This window comes from Lissotriton vulgaris, chromosome 1_1 (genome assembly GCF_964263255.1).
Source record: "Lissotriton vulgaris chromosome 1_1, aLisVul1.2, whole genome shotgun sequence".
In the NCBI taxonomy this organism is placed as follows: Eukaryota; Metazoa; Chordata; class Amphibia; order Caudata; family Salamandridae; genus Lissotriton; species Lissotriton vulgaris.
Genome location: NC_141685.1, coordinates 791,616,289 through 791,638,420, shown reverse-complemented (window position 1 = coordinate 791,638,420; position 22,132 = coordinate 791,616,289). Strand labels below are relative to the sequence as shown.

General features: G+C 48.1%; 1 protein-coding gene across 9 annotated transcripts in view; it reads left to right on the top strand.

Moving 5' to 3' along the window:
* Positions 1-22,132, top strand: part of RALGPS2 (Ral GEF with PH domain and SH3 binding motif 2) — a 1,046,762-nt gene that overhangs the window by 925,136 nt on the left and 99,494 nt on the right. For all 9 annotated transcript variants that reach the window (XM_086956407.1, XM_086956399.1, XM_086956386.1 and 6 more), the window contains one exon: positions 11,577-11,682. In XM_086956407.1, the coding sequence (XP_086812533.1) occupies positions 11,577-11,682 (106 nt within the window). The remainder of the gene's footprint in view (positions 1-11,576; positions 11,683-22,132) is intronic.

Sequence of the window (22,132 nt, the reverse complement as noted above, 5' to 3'; positions counted from 1 at the left end):
AAAATCTTTGGCCAAGTTGTAGATGAATTAAAATGCCACAGCCAGAATGATTTAAAATATAAAGACATTTGAATCATTTTCATGGGCTTTTGAGAAATTGCATTACCTAAAGTCATCCAGGACATAACATTTAAATCGGTCTAGTGTGCAAAACCCTCTAGACGCTTCTTATGGTCAGAGATGGTCTATTGACTGAATATTCCACTTTTCTGCAGATCCACTCTGTCGCAGGGCCTTTCTGTATCTGCAGCAAAGTTGTGGAATAGTCTTCCACTTGAACGGGGGAAAGAACCTGTTAAAGTTCAGGAAGCAGTTCAAAACCTGGCTATTGCAGCATTCTAGGCTTTATACCCGCTCCATATCTGTTTGTCCTGTATCTGAAGGAGATCCGCTTTGAGGTGCTTGGCGCCAAGGTAACTATCTGTTAGATGCACCTAATAAAGAGCTTCAAAGTAAATAATTAGGTTTTCGTGACGATACCCTCATTTGGATTTTCATTTGGATTTTTATGGAGAAGCTCTGGACTCTGAGGTTTACAAAAGCATGTTTTTGCTGTCCTTTCTTCTGTCTCCACCTCACACTGTCCTTTCCGCTTGCAACAAACTATGTTCTCTAGCTGATCTAGGGTAAATTGTACTACAGTAGTAAGCACTTATTAAACATGTCATCCAGCAGTCCGTTCTGACAAAACACAATGACACAGGCCACCTTGACACTGTCCAATGAGAAATCCCAGAACCATTTAGAAAGGGCTGTAGATTCCAAAATCTCTACAGGACCATGTAGTTAGTTCAAAGGTTGGTAACAAAGTATATACATCACTTGCTTTCAGAACAATCATTTGAGTAGTTACATTCAGATTTTGTTCAAATTGCTGCCTCAGTTTGCAGCTGTGAACTAAGGTACTTGTAAGAGACACTGTGTACTGGAACGCTATGAATGCTGGAAAAGGCCTTGTTGGTGTGAAAAATCACGACTGCCGTTCTCTTCTCATTCTAAAGGATCTCGCCACCAGACATTTTCGAGTGTTTTTGCAACAACTTTTCAATTGTTAGTTGGTTTAAACAAAATTAGATGCAGTCCACTACCATATCCCTGGTATCATCTGAACAAGAACTCCTGCAGTCACTCCTACAGTAAGATACCAAGACCCCTCTTACATGGTACCATAGCTGGGCTCTCCTGCTTCCAAGCCTTTCTCAGGTCACTCCAGGATCAATTATGCTTTCGTCATACTACTAAATATTAGATGATAGCCGGAGTGCTGAAAATTGTCAAACACTTACCCCCAGTCAAGTGATCAGAGTTAAATTCATTGTTCTTTTGCTCACCATGCTGCCCCAGTTTCTGCCCAGTCATATGCAAATCAATACTGCCAGGCAGGGTCCACCCTGGACCAGAAAAAAGCATCCTATGCCCGGTTACAGAGTTTCACACTTCATCAGCCAGGCTAGCTTGAATTCAGTGGCACTGCGAGCAAGGGACCCACATCTGGGCATACCCTTAGCCACTTAATGCACACATAGCAAACACAACAAGATGATGGACGGAGTGCTGAAACTTTTCAAACACTCACCTTTAGTCAAGAGATCTGGGTTAATTCCATCATTCTTTTGCTCGCGATGCCACCCCAGTTTAGACCCAGCCATATGCAAACCAGTCTTGAACCTGCTCTCTATGGGAATAATCCAGTACGAACTGCCAGGCCAGGTCCTCCATGTACTGGAAACCAGCATCCTGGGACCGTTTTTTGGGGTTTAGAGTAGTACTCCTACATGTAGATAGAGTTGTGCCAAAACATTGGTAAGCGCCCTGGTTCTCTCCACCCTAGATTACTGTAACGCCCTGTTTCTAGGTGCCCAGGAGAGAGTGCTAGCTAAAATGCAGGCCATCCAGAATGCCGCTGCTAGGCTCCTAGGGCGTATCACTAAATACCAATCGGTCTCACCAACTTTAAGGCGACTTCACTGGCTCCCAGTGAAAAAGAGGATAAAGTTCAAGGCACTATGTTTGACATACAAGGCCTTACATAATGTCGGACCAGTGTTCTTCACTCAAAATTTAATTCCCTACTGCCCATCAAGAACACTGCGCTCCTCCAATTCTTCTGATCTGGCGGTACCCCGAACCAAAACTGTCAATTGGGGTGATAGGCGGTTCCTAGTAGCCGCACCGAAATTGTGGAATACACTTCCATATTCAATTAAGGCCAGCACCTCCCTCAGGTCCTTTCGAAAAAATCTTAAAACCTGGCTTTTTAATGCCACCCATGTGCGCTGACGTCAATACGTTCTTTCTGCACCTTCAGACATGGATCCAAATCTTCTCCTTGGTTTTCAAACCCAAAAATTCATCAATATGCAAGGGAAAATGTCACCCACTGAGGCACCAGGTTTCAAGACGTGTAGGGCATGTCACAAACAGATGTCTGTGACGGGCCCTCAGGCTGTGTTACTTCGATGAACAGGATCACAACACGACTCCAGGACCTGTGATGACTCTGACCAGATGAATCAGAAGCCCATACAGAACTGTGAGGCCAAATTTTGTCACCAAACATATTAAGACTCCACGCCGCAACTGGTTGAAATCAGACAGAAGGTTCAAATCCTAAGGCAGATCATAGTCTTGGATACGTTCTAGAAAAAGCATAAAAATTCAAAGCGGGGATCAGCCCCTCTCTGCCACTCGTGGACTGCAGCAAGAGTATCGGCAGGCCTCCTGGTCTCTCTCCCGATCTGTCTCTTTGATTCAGAGTTTTGCCAAACGCACCCTTAGTTACCAGGTCCATCAGTGATCTTGCAGCAAGTAGAGACTGTGAGAGAGGCTATGCTGCATGTCTTTGGCATTTTACCAGTTCCCTCTGGCGCACCTTCAGGCCCCATTTGGACCGTCTTCAGTGATGTCTGCGCCCCTCGAACCCACATCAGGTTCAGCTCCAGTGCTGACTTAAGTTCCAGCACCAACCCCTGCGCCAGTTTCCTTTGATTCCAGAATGATGCCTAAGGAGGATTTTCAGCCTGTTGTGCTATGACTCCAAAAGGAACCCACTCTGACTGAGGTTGCACTCGGCTCTAAGCGGCACGCAGCCACAGGCAATCTTTCAAATGCTGACACTTTGCCCTTACCACACTGTAGGGCTTAAACTTTGCACAATTGTTTTGGCAGAAGTCTAAGACCTACAGCTACCTAATATGGAGGTGAAGACTAATGTTTTGATTGAAGGTCTTTACCAGATCAGGACCATACAGAACCTCTGACATTTAATGAGGCCCTCACAGATATGATTCTAGACACTTGGGCAAATTCATGTTCAGATCCACCTGTTTATAGGCAGGTTGCTCGTCGCCATCACCCTGCACCGGGTGGCCCAGCCTATTTTACACAACATCTGTCAGTTGGCACTTCAACAAGTACAGCAGGGTTTTGATTGTGGGTCTTGTGCCCAGAGGATCCACACCTCTGGAAATGGCTGGACCGCCAGGGAATTTCTGTGGTGATGAATCACCTGGCTCGATCTTTAAATGCCAGTGCGAACAAACTCCGCTGCCAATGCTTAGCAGATCACAAATGGCAGTTGCACCCAGAGATGGTGCAGGCCATCTTGCAGCAATGAGGGGAATTCTGTTTTGATCTTGCCCCATCATCAAATGTGCAAGGCCAGCACATCTGCACATTGGAGTTACCAAGAAGGCTATCTGTCAGAGGCGCATTCTGCATTGAGTAGAGCTTGTGACTCCTGTATGCCTTCTGTCCTCCAGTCACGTTGCTGCAACGTGAGACATTTTTCGGTCTCAGCGGCAGGACAAGGTACTGCACCTGGGCCTGCACAGTTTGCATCCCCATGCTTGGAGATAGAATGGTAGTAGTCGACATCCTTATATTTTCGCCCCCAGGGTCATTGATATCATCTTGATGGCGAGGCATCCGTCCACAAATTTGTGGCTTAGTTTGGCACCCACCAGACTGCAAGCCAAGTTGTCTAAAGTTTTGTTTGTTTTGTCCCTGGCCCAACAAAGACGTGCTTTGGATACTGTTATAGGCTATTTCTACGCTTCTTCAGTTTTTTTGTGGATGCCTGATCAGCCTTCTTTATGTAAATCACCATTTGTGATGTGATTTTGTTTTTTTAAAGGTTTGTACCATTTCTTTTTGCCAAACCCCTTTGTAATTCCACAGTGGAACTTGTACTTAGTTCTCCCTTTTTTGATGCTCACCCCTTTTGAACTGCTGCACAGTTGTCTTGAAACTTCTGATGTTGAAGACGGTCTTCCTCATAGCCATAACATCGGGAAAATATGTGAGTAAGCTGCAGGCTCAACCCACCTTACACAAAGTTCTTCCCACATTAGATGGTGTTGAGTACCCAAGCTTCTTTTGTGCCGAAAGTGGTTACTCCATTTCATGTTGGGCAGGTTATCACTCTTCCAGCATTCTTCGCTCCATCATCCCTCTAAGGAGGAAGAGAGACTCCATTGTTTGGACCCTGAACGTGCACTAAGCTTTTATAGAGATCACATCAAAAAACATAGAGTAGATGGTCAGCTCTTTGAAGGATTCTCCGAAGCAAAGCAGTGCAAAAAAGGACCATCTCCTGATGGATTGTTCTCTGCACCAAGATCTGCAGCACGGCATCGCGCACGACTCCGTCTGACGTCACCGACTCCTTATTAGGCCTACGTCGGCGTGATGACATCAGTTCCCTTTTTTCCGCGTCGTCGACGCTAACGGTTTCTGGGATCTTCTGAGATTCAGATAGTGACTTCGTATCTATTTGTGTGTTTCTGTTTCTGTTCTTTGTCGAAGATGTCGTCGAGGAAGACTGGGTTCAAGCAGTGCGGCTCGTGTGCCCGGATGATGTCGATTATCGATCCACACGAAGATTGCTTATGGTGTTTGGATCTTGATGTCAAGGGCTGTCGATCCTGCTTTAAGATGAATCCAAAGGCTCTGTGAGAACGGGAGGCAAAACTTCTGCTGGCCAAAGTTAAAGGTAAAGAAGCCAAGAGATCTTCGAGATCAAGATCTAGACGCTCCAGCTCGAAGTCCAGGTCGAAGTCGCGATCGAGAGCCAGATCGGAGTCGAAGTCGGCTTCTGGGCATGCTTCGGGATCCTCGAAGAGAAAACACAAGAGGAAGAAGCCTAGTCCTCGGCATCATTCGGGGTCGTCTGACTCGAAGAGAAAGTCTTCTCGAAGACATCATAAGGACTTTGTGTCTCCTTCTCCTGAAGGTGGAGCCTCGCCGGTACAGTCTCCAGAGCATTCTCCGGATCCAGAGCTAGAACCGAATCCGGTTTCGGGACAATCTTCGGAGCACGAAGAGGTCGTGGATCCTCAGACACAGACTCCGGAGGATGACCTGGAAGGTCAAAAGGGTCAAGAGGAGCCGAATCCGGAGCAACCTCCATCGGAGCAGCCATTGGGTTCGTACCCTCCCTTTCCTGGTCCTGGTCAGGACCCTTTCCATTTCCTAAATGCCATGTTCGGTGTTTATGCGAGGGCAATGTACGCTTGCGGGTCCCATGGGTCCCTTGTCATATAACTTGGGTGTTCTGCAAGCTTATGCTCCGGCGCCTTTTCTACCATTTATGCCTGCGCCATATCCTCCTTGGCGCAGTACGGCGCCGCCGAGGTCAGCGACTCTGCACACGGCTTCGCCGGCTCCGGAGCGACCTCTGGATTTGGATCGGAGTTCGACGCCGGTTCCGCTTTCTCAACCACCTGTTGTTCCAGTTCCTCGCTCGACGCCGGCTCCGACTCAGTCGGAGTCATTACTGGATCCGACGACTTCGGTTCGTCTGGAGTGGTCGAGGCGTAGAGCCCAGCGTCTCTTAGAGGAGAAGGAGTATGGGGAACCTGAAGTGGAGGAAGGCGAGCTTCAGGAGCAAGAGGTTGCCTGTGGTTTCGGATGCACCCTCTAGGGATGTGATGCCATACCATGTAGTTATCAGAAAGGCTGCTGAATTGCTAAATTCAGACTTTGCCTACAGTGGAGTTCAAATCAAATATCCTCACGGAAGTCTTGCAATCGCCATCTTCGGTTGTTGAGCCGACTCTGCCATTCACTGAGGCTCTGACTGAACCGATTTTAGAGGTTTGGAAAAAGCCTTTGTCTGCACCTGCAGTGTCCAGATCAGTGGCAAGACGTTATAGGGTGGCACCTGGTGACTCTGAATTCTTGACTTCTCATCCTTTGCTCATCCTTTGCCGGAAAGTCTGGTGGTGCAGGCTGCTTGTTCGAACAGGTCTGCAGGCTCTTTTCCCCAGGTTCCTGGAGATAGGGACTCCAAGAAATTGGATCAAGCTGCTTAAAAGGTTTTCTCCTCGGGTAGCATGGCCTTGAAGTCTACTAATGCTACTTGCCTACTGGGAAGGTATGTTCATGCCTTAATGGATTTGGTGAAGCAGTTGTCAGCTAAGCTTCCGGAGGAAGACATGAAAAACTTCAACGAGTTTGTCTTGGACACTCAGGCGGCGGCCCACCAGGTTATTCAGAGTGGCATGGACACGGCGGACTCTGGCTAGTGTGATGGGTTCTTCAGTGGCCACCAGAAGAGCCGCTTGGCTAAAGTCTTCAGAGTTTTCCGCAGACGTTCAGGCTACTCTTATGGATTTGCCTTTTGATGGCATTGGCCTCTTTGGGAAGAAAGCGGATACGGCATTGGAGAGGTTCAAAGAAAGCCGGGCAACGGCTAGATCTTTTGGCCTGCAAGCAAAAGGCTCTACCACCAGGAAGTTCAGGGGCTTTGGGAGGTCCTCCTTTCGTCCCTTCAAACAAAGCCAACAACAGCAGCAACAACAGAACCCTCTGTATAAATCATACAAAGGTAGACAGAGGGGACGTGGACGTCAGGCCTCCTCCTCCTCTACTTCCTCCTCTAATACGTACCCCCCCACCTACAACAGCAAAGCAGCCCTAGATGCGCCATTCCGGATCATGCAGTTCCAGTAGGGGGTTGGCTTACTCATTTTCTACGGGATAGGGAATCGGTTACATCAGATCTTTGGGTTCTCAACCTCGTAGAAAATGGGTATGCACTTCCTTTTCAGGAGTTCCCTCCCAATTACCCTCCTTGCCAAGGTTATTGTTCAGAGGACCACCTGCTTCTCCTGCAGGAAGAAGTCCTGGCACTGTTCAGAAAGGGTGCAATAGAGGTGGTTCCGGAGCAGGTGAGGGGTCAGGGGTGCTACTCCCGGTATTTCCTGATCCCCAAGAAGGATGGCAGGCTTCGGCCAATCCTGAATCTCAGGATCTTGAACTTGTATCTGAAACAGGAAAAGTTCAAGATGCTCACTCTTGCGCAGGTTCTTCAAGCGCTGTTGGAAGAAGACTGGATGGTACGATCAACCTAAAGGATGCTTATTTCCACATCCCAATCCTGAAGTCGCACAGGAAGTATCTCCGTTTTACGGTGGGGTCACAACACTACTAGTTTGCGGTCCCTCCGTTTGGACTTACTACTGCGCTTTGAGTTTTCACCAAGGTGATGGCAGTGGTGGCAGCACATCTCAGGAGGTCGGAAATACCTGTATTCCCGTATCTGGACGACTGGCTGATCAAAGCGGAGTCGCCAGAGAAGGTTCTCCATCATCTGCAAGAGACAACTCAGTTGTTGTACAGGTTGGGTTTTTCGATAAATATACCCAAGTCTCACCTGGTGCCCTCCCAGCGCAACCTGTTCATAGGTGCGGTACTGGACACAACTCTATGTCATGCATTCCCTCCTCTTCAAAGGATTCGCGACATACAAGAAATGATTCCTTTATTCTACAATGAAGCGGTTGTTCCAGTCCTGAAGGTCCTTCGTCTGCTCGGTCTGATGGCTTCTTGCATTCTGTTGGTCAACCATGCACGCTGGCACATGAGGGCACTCCAATGGTGCCTCCGCAGGCAGTGGTATCAGCACATCGGAGATCTCAGGGAGTCTGTGAGGATCTCCAGAGAAGCTGCAGCGGATCTGTCTTGGTGGGGCGTGGAAGGAAATCTGTCTCAAGGAAAGCCCTTCCGACTGCCTCCATCGGTGGCCACAGTGATAACGGATGCATCCACTCTAGGGTGGGGTGCTCATCTGGGGGATCTGGAAGTCAAAGGTCTTTGGTCTCCAGTGGAAAGGTTGTTTCACATCAACATTCAAGAGTTTCGGGCGATACGTCTGGCGCTCAAGGCCTTCCTCCCTTCCCTTCGCGGTCAGTCGGTTCAAGTCCTGACGGACAACACAACCGCAATGTGGTATGTCAACAATCGGGGAGTAGTAGGGTTGCAGTGTCTCTGCAGAGAGGCTCTGCGTCTCTGGTCTTGGGTTCAGGACCATCAGATTTGTCTGATGGCAAATCATCTGGCCGGAGTTCTGAACGTATGTGCAGATATTCTCAGTCGGCAGTTCTCTTCCAATCACAAGTGGAGGCTCCATCCGGGGGTTGTTGACATCTTTCAGAAGTGGGGGACTCCTCGGGTGGACCTGTTCGCCACTCGCGAGAATGCTCACTGCCTGTCATTCTGCAGTCTCCAGTATCGAATGCAAGGAGCTTTGGGGGACGCGTTTCAGTGCAATTGGAGAAGTCAAGCCAGGAACGGGCCCAAGTCATATTGGTCGCCCCGGATTGGCCAAGAAGGGTGTGGTACACGGACCTACTCCACCTCTCCTCTCACCCGCCGCTCCATCTCCCTTACAGGGTAGATCTCCTCTCTCAGATGGAGGGGCAGGTTCTACACCCCCACCTCCAGACATTACACCTTCATGCCTGGAGATTGAACGGGGCAACCTGATTTCCTTTTCTCTCCCTCACAATGTGGTGGATGTCATTCTTTCAGCCAGGCGTGACTCTACCAAGTCCATCTATTCGTATAGATGGTCTAAATTTGTGGTTTGGTGTAGGGAGAAGGCTATTGACCCTTTGAGGGCTCATTTGTCCGATATTTTGCAGTTTGCTCTTTCTTTGGCACAGCAAGGATTTGCTGTTGCTACAGTCAAAGGTTACCTTCCGGCGTTATCGGCATTTCTCTGTTTGCCGGATCAGCCGTCTCTTTTTTTAAATCTCCAGTGGTTTTGAGGTTTCTGAAGGGCCTCACTAATAAGTTCCCTCCTTCTCCTTTTATTGTGCCTCAATGGGACTTAAATCTTGTCTTAACATTCTTGATGGGTTCTCCCTTCGAATCCTTACACAAGTGTCCTGTGAGGCTTTTGTCTTTTAAGGCGGTCTTCTTAGTTGCGATCACCTCGGCAAGGAGGGTGAGTGAGCTTCTAGCTCTTAGTTCTAAGCCCCCATTCCTGACCATTCATGCTGATCGAATGGTTCTTAGGACCAGGGCTGCTTTTCTGCCTAAGGTGGTAACTCCCTTCCATCTAGGACAGTCCATTACCCTTCCTAACTTCTATCCTCCCCCTCACCCTTCCCAGGAGGAAGAGAGACTGCACCGTCTGGACCCTAAGAGGGCGCTGTCTTTTTATCTGGACAGAACTAAAGACTTTCGGTTAGACGACCAACTGTTTGTTGGTTTTGCTGGCTGCCGGAAGGGTAGAGCGGTGCACAAGCGCACACTTTCCAGGTGGATAATTCTGTACATCAAGATCTGCTACTCCCTGGCGGGTAAGGACCCTCCTGAGGGTATAAGAGCTCATTCTACCAGGGCAAGGTCTGCTACTTCTGCATTGTCTAGAGGTGTGCCTGTTGAGGACATTTGCAGGGCCGCGACTTGGGCCTCCCTCCACACTTTCGAGAAGCATTACTGCTTGGATTCTGAGGTGAGGAGGGACGGCCACTTTGCACGCTCTGTCCTCCAAGATTTCTTGGTATAGCAGAGTGGACACCCTCCTCCGGGAGTGGGGACTGCTGTGGGAATCTATTCACAAGGTGAGGAATCCACTGGCAGATGTATCTATCAGAAGAACAAGTTACTTACCTTCGGTAACGCTTTTTCTGGTAGATACAGTATCTGCCTGTGGATTCCTCACTGACCCACCCGCCTCCCCGTTGTCCACTCTGCTATACATGAGTATATGTAGTTTTATATTTATATTTGTATATATAATGGGATATTTATGCCTTTGCTGCGCACTGTGTGCTGTTTTGATTTGTATGTACTTTGTACACTGTCTATTTGTATATCTACTGTCATTGGTCCGTCCGGGTGCCTCGAAGGCACGTAAAAAAAGGGCGGAACTGATGTCATCACGCCGACGTAGGCCTAATAAGGAGTCGGTGACGTCAGACTGAGTCACGCGCGATGCCGTGCTCCTATGATGTCGTCCACGCCGGCGTGCTACGAAGAATTTTCCGAACGTTGCTGACGCAAGGGGGATATTCACAAGGTGAGGAATCCACAGGCAGATACTGTATCTACCAGAAAAAGCGTTACCGAAGGTAAGTAACTTGGTAATGATCTTTCTGGTGGATACTCAGCGGACTGCAGATTCATCACCAATCCTCCTGCCTCCCCATTCTGTGAACTGGACTATTTTCCTTCTGCAAAGGTCCCAATCTAGAGATCTGCACACTGATCATGCCAATCTGCTGATGGGCTCTATTGAGGGTGTGGACAGCCCAAGGAAGCAGCTGGCGCAGCACTCATGGGTGGTGCTTCTATTCGGTTCTGCTTGTCAAACCTAAAGCGGAACAACGTCCACGTAGAGCCACACGACACCACCTACCGGCACGCAGGGATACAACTTTAACATTTCTATATCTAGTCTGATGACTGGGGGAATATTCACAAGGTGAGGAATCTTCATTTATATAGCGTGCCCACCAGAAAGATTGTTTGCCTGACAACCTGCGAGTCTCTAAGTGCCTTCTCTGAGGTCCTGCGGGGCTCTAAAAGTGTACTCCTGTGGCGGTTTGGGCTCCAGAAGAAAGTTGGGAAGCTTTTGAAAACTTTTCCTCCAGGTCAGTAGGACATAAGACTAAATCAGGAGGTAAAGTCTTTGACCGCGATAAACCTGGATACTGTGTCACTCCAATGCGGTCAGCCTGAAATCTTGCTTAGGTGACAGTCTATAGAATATCATTGGCACCTACTGCTTATTCCTAATTAAAACTTTAAAAATTCTTATCTCCTGTTATGATTATTGAAATTTTGTCATTTTCTCTCTGAAGAGCTCATCGAAAGGACTCGTTCAGACCGGCTGACTTAAAACTCACAAATCTAATTCTTTTAATATGAGGCTTATGCTTATTTGTTTTAATGTCTTTATTTCTAGGGCAGTAATTAAGGTGGGGCTTTTGGGTTTTATTTACTTTTGAAATTTGTTTTAATTCTGATTTTGTTTACTCTGGGTTAAGAATTTTATTTTTTTAATAAAGGTTCTGGATTTTACACACACATACATTTTAGCGTTTATGAATGTAATGAAGATGTCCAATTTGAAGAACTTGAATTACAGTAAATTTATTTGCCTTTTTTGTATTGTCAGATATGAGCGTAATTCGTATTCTTTGGCATTATCCCATGTCTAATTACTGATTTTACATTCAAAAGTGTGTCCTGTGAAGCAAGCAAATCGTTCAGAGATATTTATCTCTCTGAAGGGAGTCGCAAGCTCTTATGCTTCCTTTTTTTCCCTTTGCTTCTTTTAGTTCAAGTCCACGTCAAGTAAAAGTGTGGCTGTGGTTGGGTGGATGGTGATGATGGCGGATGACCCAGAGCATCCTGACGTTTTTCTACTCACGGACTCGGAGAAAGGTGAGTACCAGCAGTGATTTTAGGTTTTGTGACCTGTCCTTTGGAGGGATGGAATATTTAGTACAGACTTTTGGGGGATTTTTGGAGCTACAGTGTGTGTCTGATTATCTGGTAAGGAGTACAGTGGGGTAGAATTATTACACGTGTGGTCTATAGGAGAAAAATAGGTATCTTCAGTGCTCACCTTGCCTGAACCCGAGCACTATAAAATCGATACCTCTGTCTACCAATCATTGGACATTTTCCCACGTAAATTTACTTCCAAGCTAACACACTGAACACAAAATTATCTACAGCCTTACTCTTCCAGAATACACTGCACTGTGACGTCTAAACCTATGGCACCCTGGTCAGTATCATTCTGTTGCATAGATTGATTTACACACATAATACGTTGTTCCGCCAAACATTTTCTTACATCCTGTTACTTATCGCCATCTTCCTATTATGCCTGATGCCTGCCAGAATACTTGGTTTTCATGGCCAGCTCCTGATACACTGTATAATCACTCATCCTCCACCTCTCTGTTGAATGCTCCTTTTTCCCTTATATGCTGCAGTGTTGTCCTGCATATTCTTGTCATGCCACCTCATTTAAACACCTCATTGAAACGGAAAACAGATATGCAAGTACCATGACCACAACTCTATAGTCTGCGAGTTCTATTTGTAGAATTTCTGGTCCACTTGCTACAAGATTCCTTTTACCAATTATTTTGACTTCCATTTTCCCACACCTCAAATCACAATTGTTACCAAGGCAGCCATCAGTCCAAAAATATTGCAACACCTACAGCCATTCATATCAAATTTGCCACACCTCACAGCCCAAAGATCACTCAAATAGGCAGACTAACAGACCTCTTCACCCCAAATCATTTCTCGGTGCCAACAACCCCTATGTTCGAGGCGTGTGGGCTGCTGAATTCATATCTGTGCATAGATCGCCGCCTAGTGTTGGGTCTGGATGATTGCACATTGTTGTCCTGGAAGAGTCTTCGAAGTATCACGAGATAGGTGGCTCCTCCCCTGGACTACAGTGCGCATGGGCATCCTCTCCATCCTCAGATTTTTTTTTCCGCCATTGGGTTCGGATGTACTTTCTTAACTCAAGTTCGGAATCAATATAAAAACTTTTTCACAAGGCCAAAAGGCCTTCGGGGCGTCGGTATTGTCTTTTCGTTCGGTGCTACGTACTTGCTCCAGTTCTTCGAGCTGGACGTCGAAGGCCGCTTGCCTTTTTCGACACCAGAGGCCCCATCAGCGATCGACGATGGAACGTAGCCCGTTCAAACGATGCCCCGTTTGCAACTCTAAATACCCTCACATCAATGTGCACCCAGTGTGCAATAAATGCCTATCTCCAGACCGCGACGAGGCCAGCTGCATGGCCTGTTCTCGGTTCAGGTCAATGAAAACACTTCGGCTTCGACACGCCGCGAGACAGTCGGCGCAGAAAACAGCGCCCGACCCGGAGAACATCTTCGAGGCTGAGGACGACGAGGGCGTCAATGAGGAAGATCCTGAACAACATTCGGAGCCTGCTTCGAAGCAGAACTCGAACTATGATGAAGACGAAGAAGAAGACTACGTCCATGATGAAGATGTCGTCGAGGTAGGGGATGACGCACAGGCCATCGGAGCCGTCTATGACGACTCGAGCGATGAGCAAGGCCGCAGTTGCGGGGGCCGATGATGACACTGTACTTTCAAAGGCTCAGGTCGAGGCATCGCCGGAAGGCCTTAGCCAAGATCTTCAACAACATTCTATAGCCCCGCGTTAAGGCACGGCTAAGAATATATCTAAGGAGCCATCGGTCGATCAACCACAGTCGATGGTGAAACTGAAACCAACAGAACCGAAACTGCTAAAGACAGTCCTCTGATCGACTTCGGATTCATCGGACCCAATCAAAATAAAGAGTGTCATCCACCCTTCGGGGTCACAAAGGGGTGTCGGCCCGAAGATCGGGGTGCCGAAGCGTGTGACTAAGGTCAATCACGTTGAATAAGACGCCGTCGACGTCAAAAGATGGTGACACTAACAAGGGACTCCAGTCTCAGAAGACTCTCGTTCCGAAGCTTCCAGCCTCCAAACCACTGGTAGTCAAGACCTTCGAGTCGAAGACAAAAATCGGCTCGAAAGAGCACGTCAAGTCGAAGCAAAAGAGCGTGCCTGCTGCGCACCAATAGCTTGAGTCGACGCTAGGCCAGAAACAAACTGGTGATAATACTAAGTTGGTCGGATCGAAGACGGCGCCACCCTCGAAGAAGGTCAGTCCGTGTCCAATGCTTACGCCACCGATTAAATTCGGACTGCCCCCCACCGCACGACCTAAGGCGTTCGAGCCACAACAAAGCATCGAAACGACCAAAAAGGTGTCAGTAGTAAAAAGGACTCAGCCCATAGAAGAGGACATTGTGTTTCAAGCGCCCTCCTATGATAACCAGTCGAAACTGTTCATCAACTCGTATTCTGGCAGACTCACTATTTATAAAAGAAAGATCATTCCAGAAAATCCTATGGAGTCATACAAGATCCCACTCAAAAAGAAAAGGGACTCTTCCACCTCACCTGTTCTTTTTGAGCTTGTGGAGTCCTATGGACAGGACTACACCTATTCACCCACACGTACTAATGAGGATGTAGGGGAAGGCTACAATGAGGAGGAATTTAATTATCCTATTGACACAGATCAAGAGGAGTCTCAACCCTGGACTGACCCTGTTGACCCGGGTGAGCCACACACCACGCCTAACACTCAATCCTATATGGTCAAAACCTCGCCAACTGAAGATACAGCTGCGTTTAACCCGTTAATTGAAAGGGCAGCAAATAATCATGATGTAGAAATTCATGCTGACCCAATAGAGGAAGACTTTTTGTTTGACACTTTCTCAACTTCAGAAAGATCAGTAAAGATATTGCCTATGCTGAAGGGTGTCCTTAAACACGCTGGTGACATTTTCAAAGAAACCACAAGGGCAAGGGTTGTGAACCCAAGAATTGACAGGAAATACTGTCCTGCGCCTGTAGACTCTACGTATATCAAGGGCCAGCTGCCATTGTACTCCTTAGTAGTGTCAAATGCTCGTAAGAGAGCGAACTCTCAAACAAGTGGTGATGCTCCTCCTCCGGACAAAGAATCCAAAATCTTGGAAGCTTCTGGAAAACGAGTAGCGGCTCAAGCAGCAAATATTTGGAGAATTTCAAATACACAGGCCCTATTAGCCAGATATGATAGGGCTCATTACGACACATTAGAGGAACTACTACAACACTTGCCTGATGCTTATAAGGAGGGAGCAGAAATGCTGATACAGGAGGGGAAACTGATATCAAATGCATCCATTAAATGTGTGCTAGATGCAGCAGACACAGCAGCAAGGGCCATCAATACAAGTGTGATGCTCAGAAGGCATGCTTGGTTATGCATCTCTGGATTCAAGCCTGAGATTCAAACCACATTACTAAATCAGCCTGCTAACCCCGATTATTTATTTGGTCCTGATGTGGACACAATCCTAGAAAAAAGAAAGAAAGACACTGAGACAGCCAAATCCATGGGAGCTCTGCAGTCACAACAGTTCAGGGGAGGTTCCTTTCGTCGCTCCGGTGACAGGGGAACCTCTAGGGGTCAAGCATCACAGCAAGCCCAATACAACAAAGGAGGCACACAGACCACCTATAACAAGAACAATAGGGGTGGATACCGTGGCAACAGCACCAAAGGCAGAGGACGAGGAAATAATAACGCCAGATCCTCCGCCAACACTAAACAGTGACGTCTTGTCACTGCCCCCAGACCATGTAACACCGGTCGGGGGAAGACTTCAGCAGTTCCTGCCAGTCTGGGAAGGCATTACCACAGACAGGTGGGTGAGACAACTTATCCAATACGGCTATTGTCTAGAACTGACCTCCACTCCACCCAACATACCCCCAAGGCACCGTCCTATGTCCGCAGAGCACATGCAATTATTGCAGCAAGAGGTCATCTGCATGCTGCAAAAAGGGGCCATAGAACTCGTGCCTTTAGAACAACAGGGGTGTACTTGCTGTACTTTTTAATCCCAAAAAAGGACGGGTCTCTCAGGCCCATACTAGACCTCAGACCCCTGAACCAATACATCTTGTGAGAACATTTTCACATGCTCACTTTGCAGCAAATTCTACCATTGCTCAGTCAGGGAGATTTCCTAGCAACTCTAGACCTAAAGGACGCATATTTCCACATTCCGATACACCCGGGACACAGGAAATATCTCAGGTTCACCATAAACAACCAGCATTACCAGTTCAAAGTCCTGCCTTTCGGGGTCACAACAGCCCCCCGAGTGTTTACCAAGTGCTTGGCGACAGTAGCTGCGCACCTTCAGAGATAACACATCCATATCTATCCTTATCTGGACGACTGGCTTATCCAAGCAAAGTCAGCCCAGCAATGTGCCAGCCACATGTCCCGCACAATTCACCTCCTACACAGTCTAGGTTTTTCACTGAATTATCCAAAGTCTCATCTTCAACCCGCACATGTACAACAGTACCTAGAAGCGACAATAGACACTCTGGCAGCAAAAGCAAAGCCAAACTCAGCGAGAATCAATAGCATGCAATTGCTGATTCAGAGATTCAGAACCCAACACTCACTCCCAGCGCAAGTGTTTATGCAGCTAATAGGTATGATGGCCTCCTGCATCTTCATAGTCCCTCACACAAGACTACACATGCGTCCGTTTCAGGAGTGCTTAGCACGACAGTGCAACCAGGCTCAAGGACAGTTGAAAGACCTAGTGTTGGTGACCGGTCGTGCATACAACTCTCTGCATTGGTGGAACACACAAAACCTTTGCAGGGGACGACCGTTCCAGGAGCCTGTACCACAAATAGTGCTGACGACGGACGCATCTCTCCAGGGCTGGGGAGCGCATGCCCTTCATTACACCGTGCAGGGACTATGGACGACGCAGCAAAAGAAGATGCACATCAACCTGCTGGTACTGATTGCAATCTTCATGGCGATGAAGGCGTTCAAAGTGCATTTGTGCAACAAAGTCGTGCTGATCCGGACGGACAACATGACTGCCATGTACTACATCCAGAAGCAGGGAGGGACACACTCTCCACAGTTGTCACACCTAGCTCAGAGCATGTGGAAGTGGGCCATTCAAAGAAACCTGTTCCTCATGGCAGAACACCTCCCAGGCAAGGACAACCAGATGGCGGATCTGCTCAGCAGGCACAGCCATCAGATGCACGAGTGGGAGATACATCCCTCAGTGCTACAACTGTATTTCCAGCAGTGGGGTCATCCAGAGATAGACCTGTTCGCCACAAAGGAAAACGCAAAATGCCAAACCTTCGCCGCCAGGTTCCCACACCCGCAGTCTCAGGGCAATGCGATATGGATGAACTGGTCAGGCAGATTTGCGTACGCTTTTCCCCCGGCACCGCTCATACCGCTAGTGGCATGCAAACTGCGACAGCACTCAATGACACTCATCCTAGTTGCTCCAACATGGGCAAGGCAGGCATGGTACACCACGTTCCTAGAACTTTCCGTGGTGCCTCATCAACGACTGCGACTCACACCCAGTCTCCTCACTCAGAGCCATGGAGACATTCAGCACCCAGATCCGCAACAGTTGAGCCTTGCAATATGGCTCCTGAGGTCATAAAGTTTGGCTACCTGAACCTGCCCCTGACTGTATGAATATTATCAAGGAGGCAAGAAGACCTGCAACCAGGGCATGCTATGCGGCAAAATTGAAGCGATTTGTCATTTATTGTACCAATAATGACATAAATCCGCTAGGTGCATCAACTCAAAACATATATGTTTTTGTTACATCTACACAGATGCAGTCTGGCATATAGTTCCATACGGATACATTTAGCTGCAATGGCAGCTTATCTTCAAAGCAGGCAGCACCTTTACCTTTTCAGAGTGCCAGCCATTAAAGCTTTTATGGAGGGACTCAAAAGAGTAATTGCTCCCAGACACCCGCCTTCACCTGTCTGGAATCTGAACGTAGTTCTGACCAGACTGATGGGACCACCTTTTGAACCTCTACACTCTTGTGAGATACAATTTCTAACATGGAAAGTGGCCTTTCTAGTAGCGATCACATCGCTAAGGAGAGTTAGTGAACTATTCAAGAGCCTTTCATACAGATTCATGCTAATAGGGTAGAGCTACGTACCAACCCTAAATTTATGCTTAAGGTGGTATCACAGTTCCACATTAACCAAACGATAGAACTGCCAGTATTCTTCCCAAATCCAGATTCAGTAGCAGACTAACAGTTAAAAGAGCTCTCCTGTATTACATAGACAGGACACAGGATTTCAGAAAGACTAAGCAACTGTTTGTTGCCTTTTCTCCACAGCACAAAGGCTACCCCATTTCCAAATCGGGTATAGCCAGATGGATTGTTTAGTGCATACAGATCTGTTATCAAAAAGCTAAACGCACATTAACAGTTCCCCCAAGAGCGAATTCCACACGCAAGTTAGGGACATCCATGGCTTTCCTAGGTAACATTCCTCTAGAGGATATATGTAGAGCAGCCACATACATTTACCAAACACTACTGCGTGGATGTACACTCCAAACAGCAAGCTGCTGTAGGACAGGCTGTTCTCAGGACTCTTTTTCAGACTGCTGCAGCTGGCACGGGCAACCACCGCTAAGGAGGAGACTGCTATTTATTCTATGCACAGATATGAATTCAGCAGCCCACATGCCTCGACGGAATATGCTACTTACCAGTATGTATCTGTTCTTGGCATGTAGGGCTACTGACATTCATATCGCCCGCCCTCCTCCCCGGTGCATGTCGCAGCTGTAGCACTCCGAATTAATCTCAAGCATGGACATCACTTACCTTATCATACTCCATCTCTGCCACAATGGCGAAAAACAATCTGAGGATGGAGAGGATGCCCATATGCACTGTAGTCCAGGGGAGGAGCCACCTATCTCGTGATACTTTGAAGACTCTTCCAGAACAACAATGTGCAATCATCCGGACCCAACACTAGGCGGCGATCTATGCACAGATATGAATGTCAGCAGCCCTACATGCCAAGAACAGATGCATACTGGTAAATAGCATATTCCTTTACGTTCCCTTACTTAATCTTCTCAATACCCCTTTGACCGCAAAAGTCAATGTCCACAGTGTGACTATTTTCCGCCCACTTGGAAACATCGGCACCTTCCTCAATGTATTTTGGATTTACTACCCCAACTCCACGTCACTCATTCTCTGTGACCTTAGTCTTAATCCTTCTCACTCAATTTCTGTGATCCTAGGCTTATTCCTTCTCGCTCAGTTTCTGTCTGACCACTGATTGCAAAACACTTACTATGCACTCACAGGGAAACAAACCTAATCTCATCCTATGACACTCATCCTACCCTGTATTCTTCCAACCATGTGGTCATACAAGTTTGCTTCCAACCCCCAATCTAGACCCATTATCAAATATGCACCTAACTCAATCCCATAATTTCTAAACCATCTTGTTAATGACCCCACGCCCATATTGAATCCTCTATCAACACCTCATCTACTTTGGTCACTCCACTCTCAATGACAAACCCATGGAATGAATTTTCATATCATTCCCCTTGGGTACCTATTATATATTCCATTTCCTGTGACAACTTTCACAAAGATCTTAGACAGTAGAAGTAACCTCTGAATAATAATCTCTAGTCTGTTATTTGTGTTTCTCCCAATTTGTAAGCTTCATCATGCTCTTTATCTTCTCTTTCCATCTACTGTATAATCATTCCTCATTTTTAGGTTTTACCTATTGTTTTTAATATAAACTTAAAAGGGACTTGCATCCCCCTCCTCTTTCCTGGCTTCTCAGTGGTTCCTGTGCGTGCCACTTACCTTCCATTTCTATTGGCAGTAGTATATGTTCCTCTTCTGCTTCTCTTATCAGTTTCCTGCTGCCGAAATACTGTTAACATCCGCTTTGGTGGAGTTATGTTTTCATAAAGTTTTACCTTTTACTATTGCAGCATATTTATTTAACAATTTATCACCTGGGGAAAGTACGTGATTTGCATAGAATCACAGGATGTTGCGCAGCGCTTCCGAGACTCGAACCGGGATCCCCAGCTCTCGAGTCAGCAGCTCTGGGCACGGTGCCACATCCTTTCCATTCTGTGTTATCAGTCAGGGAGCTCAGCTCGTTTTTTCTCCCGGGCGATGATTGTTGAAAACAGCTAGTTATTCATTACATAGGTGAAACCGATGCATTAACCCCTTCGATGCTCAAGACGGAATGGTTCCGTCATGAGCATCGGTGCCCCTGTGCTCATGAAGGAACTATTCAGTCATGAGGACAGGGGCAGGAAATCCCTCTGCTGCAGATAGCAGAGGGATTTCCTTCTCTCCCCTGTGACCTCAGGAGCTGGGGAAGAGCTTCCCCAGCTCCAGAGGCCCCTTCCCTGGTTTCTGTGCCATGACGATCGTCGCGCTGTCGTCATTGCACAGAAACCAAAACTGAAATGAGCCTTTAGACTCATTTCAGTTTCACTTTCTATGTTCTCAGGGGACTATCTCAGCCCACGGGCACATAGAAAGACGAGCGAGGTATCATTGTAAAGGGGAGATTCTCCCCTTTCAAATGGTACCCCTCCCCAGTGGATCCCTGCTTGGGGGTTTGCCCAGGAGGGCGATCCCCAAGCAGGGATCCACCCACTAGACACCAGGGAGACACCAGGGAGGGGGGCGGCCCCTTGGCAAGGGCTTTTGCTCCCCCCAAATTGTTTGGGTGTAATGTAGTCTTTTTGCCCCCCCGGGGAGCAGATGGGGGCAGTAGCCCACTAGACCCCAGGGATATTTAGTTATCGCCGCATAATTTGAGAGCTGCCCATAAAGGGCATGTCCATGCCCCCACCTTGCAAAATTTACAGCCAATCTGCCCCCCCCCCCCCGGGGGGGGGGGTAGGGGGTAAAAAGCCACTATACGCCAGGGATTTGTTTTTAATTATAATTTGTGGTGGGGACTACCCATTGTGGGCATGCCCATGCCCCCACCCAACCCCCCACAAAAATGACAGCCTTTCCGCACCCCCTGGGATTTAGATGGGGGTATTAGCCCCAAATCTGCCCCCAAGAGGGCAAAAAGCCCAGTAGATGCCAGGGATTTTTTGGGCAAATTTTAATTAGGGTGTGGGCATTGGCATGCCCATTTTGGGCAGCCCCCACCCCAATTAGAATTTGCCCCAAAAACTACCTGGCGCCTAGTAGACTTTCTGCCCCCCTAGGGGGCAGATGGGGCCATTAACCCCCGATGTGCCTCGCCGGGGCAGGGCAAAAAGCCCACTAGACGCCAGGGATTTTTTTTGGGGTATATTTTAATTATGGATTAGGATGGGGGCAATGGCATGCCCTTTCTGGGCAGCCCCCACCCTAATTAAAATGTGCCTAAAAAACTCTGTCTAGTGGACTTTCTACCCCCCCCCCCCCCCTTGGGGGGCATATGGGGGCATTAGACCCCAATCTGTCCCGCCCATGGGAAGCCCACTAGACGCCAGGGACTTTTTGGGGCAAATTTGAATTAGGGTGGGGGCTTCCAAAATGGGCTTGCCCATGTTCCCACCCCCTCCCCGCAAAAATAACTGCCTTCCTTCCACACACCCCCCCCCCCCCCCCGGAGGGCAGATGGGGCCTTTAGCCCCCAATCTGCACCCACGGGGGGCAGAAAGCCCACTAGACGGCAGGGATTTTTTGGGGGGAAATTTGAATTAGGTTGGGGGCTCCCAAAACGGACATGCCCATGCCCCCCCCCCCTCCCCCACAAGAATAACAGCCTTCCTGCCCCCCCTTGGGCGCAGTAGCCCCCAATCTGCCCACCCAGGGGGGCAAAAGCCCACTAGACGCCAGGGATTTTTTGAGGCAAATTTGAATTAGGGTGGGGCATTGGCATGCCTGTTTTGGGCAGCCCCCACCCCAATTAAAATTTGCCAAAAGAAATCCTTGGCGTCTAGTAGGCTTTCTGCCCCCCCTGGGGAGAAGATGGGGGCATTAGTCCTCAATCTGCTGCCCCAGGGGGGATAAAAGCCCACTAGACGCCAGGGATGTGTTTGGGCAAATTTTAATTAGGGTGGGGGCATTGACATACCCGTTTAGGGCAGCCCCCACCCTAATTAAAGTTTCCCCAAAAAAATCCTTGGCATCTAGTAGGCTTTCTGCCCCCCGGGGGGCAAGCTGGCAGCATTAGCCCCCAATCTGCCCAACCCCCCCCCCCCCCCGGGGGCTAAAAGCCCACTAGACGCCAGGGATTTCTTGGGGCAAGTTTTAATTAGGGTGAGGGTATCGGCATGCCCGTTTTGGGCAGCCCCCACCCTATTTAAAATCCTTGCCGTCTAGTAGGCTTTCTGCCCCTCCCTGGGGGGAAGATGGGGGCATTAGTCCCCAATCT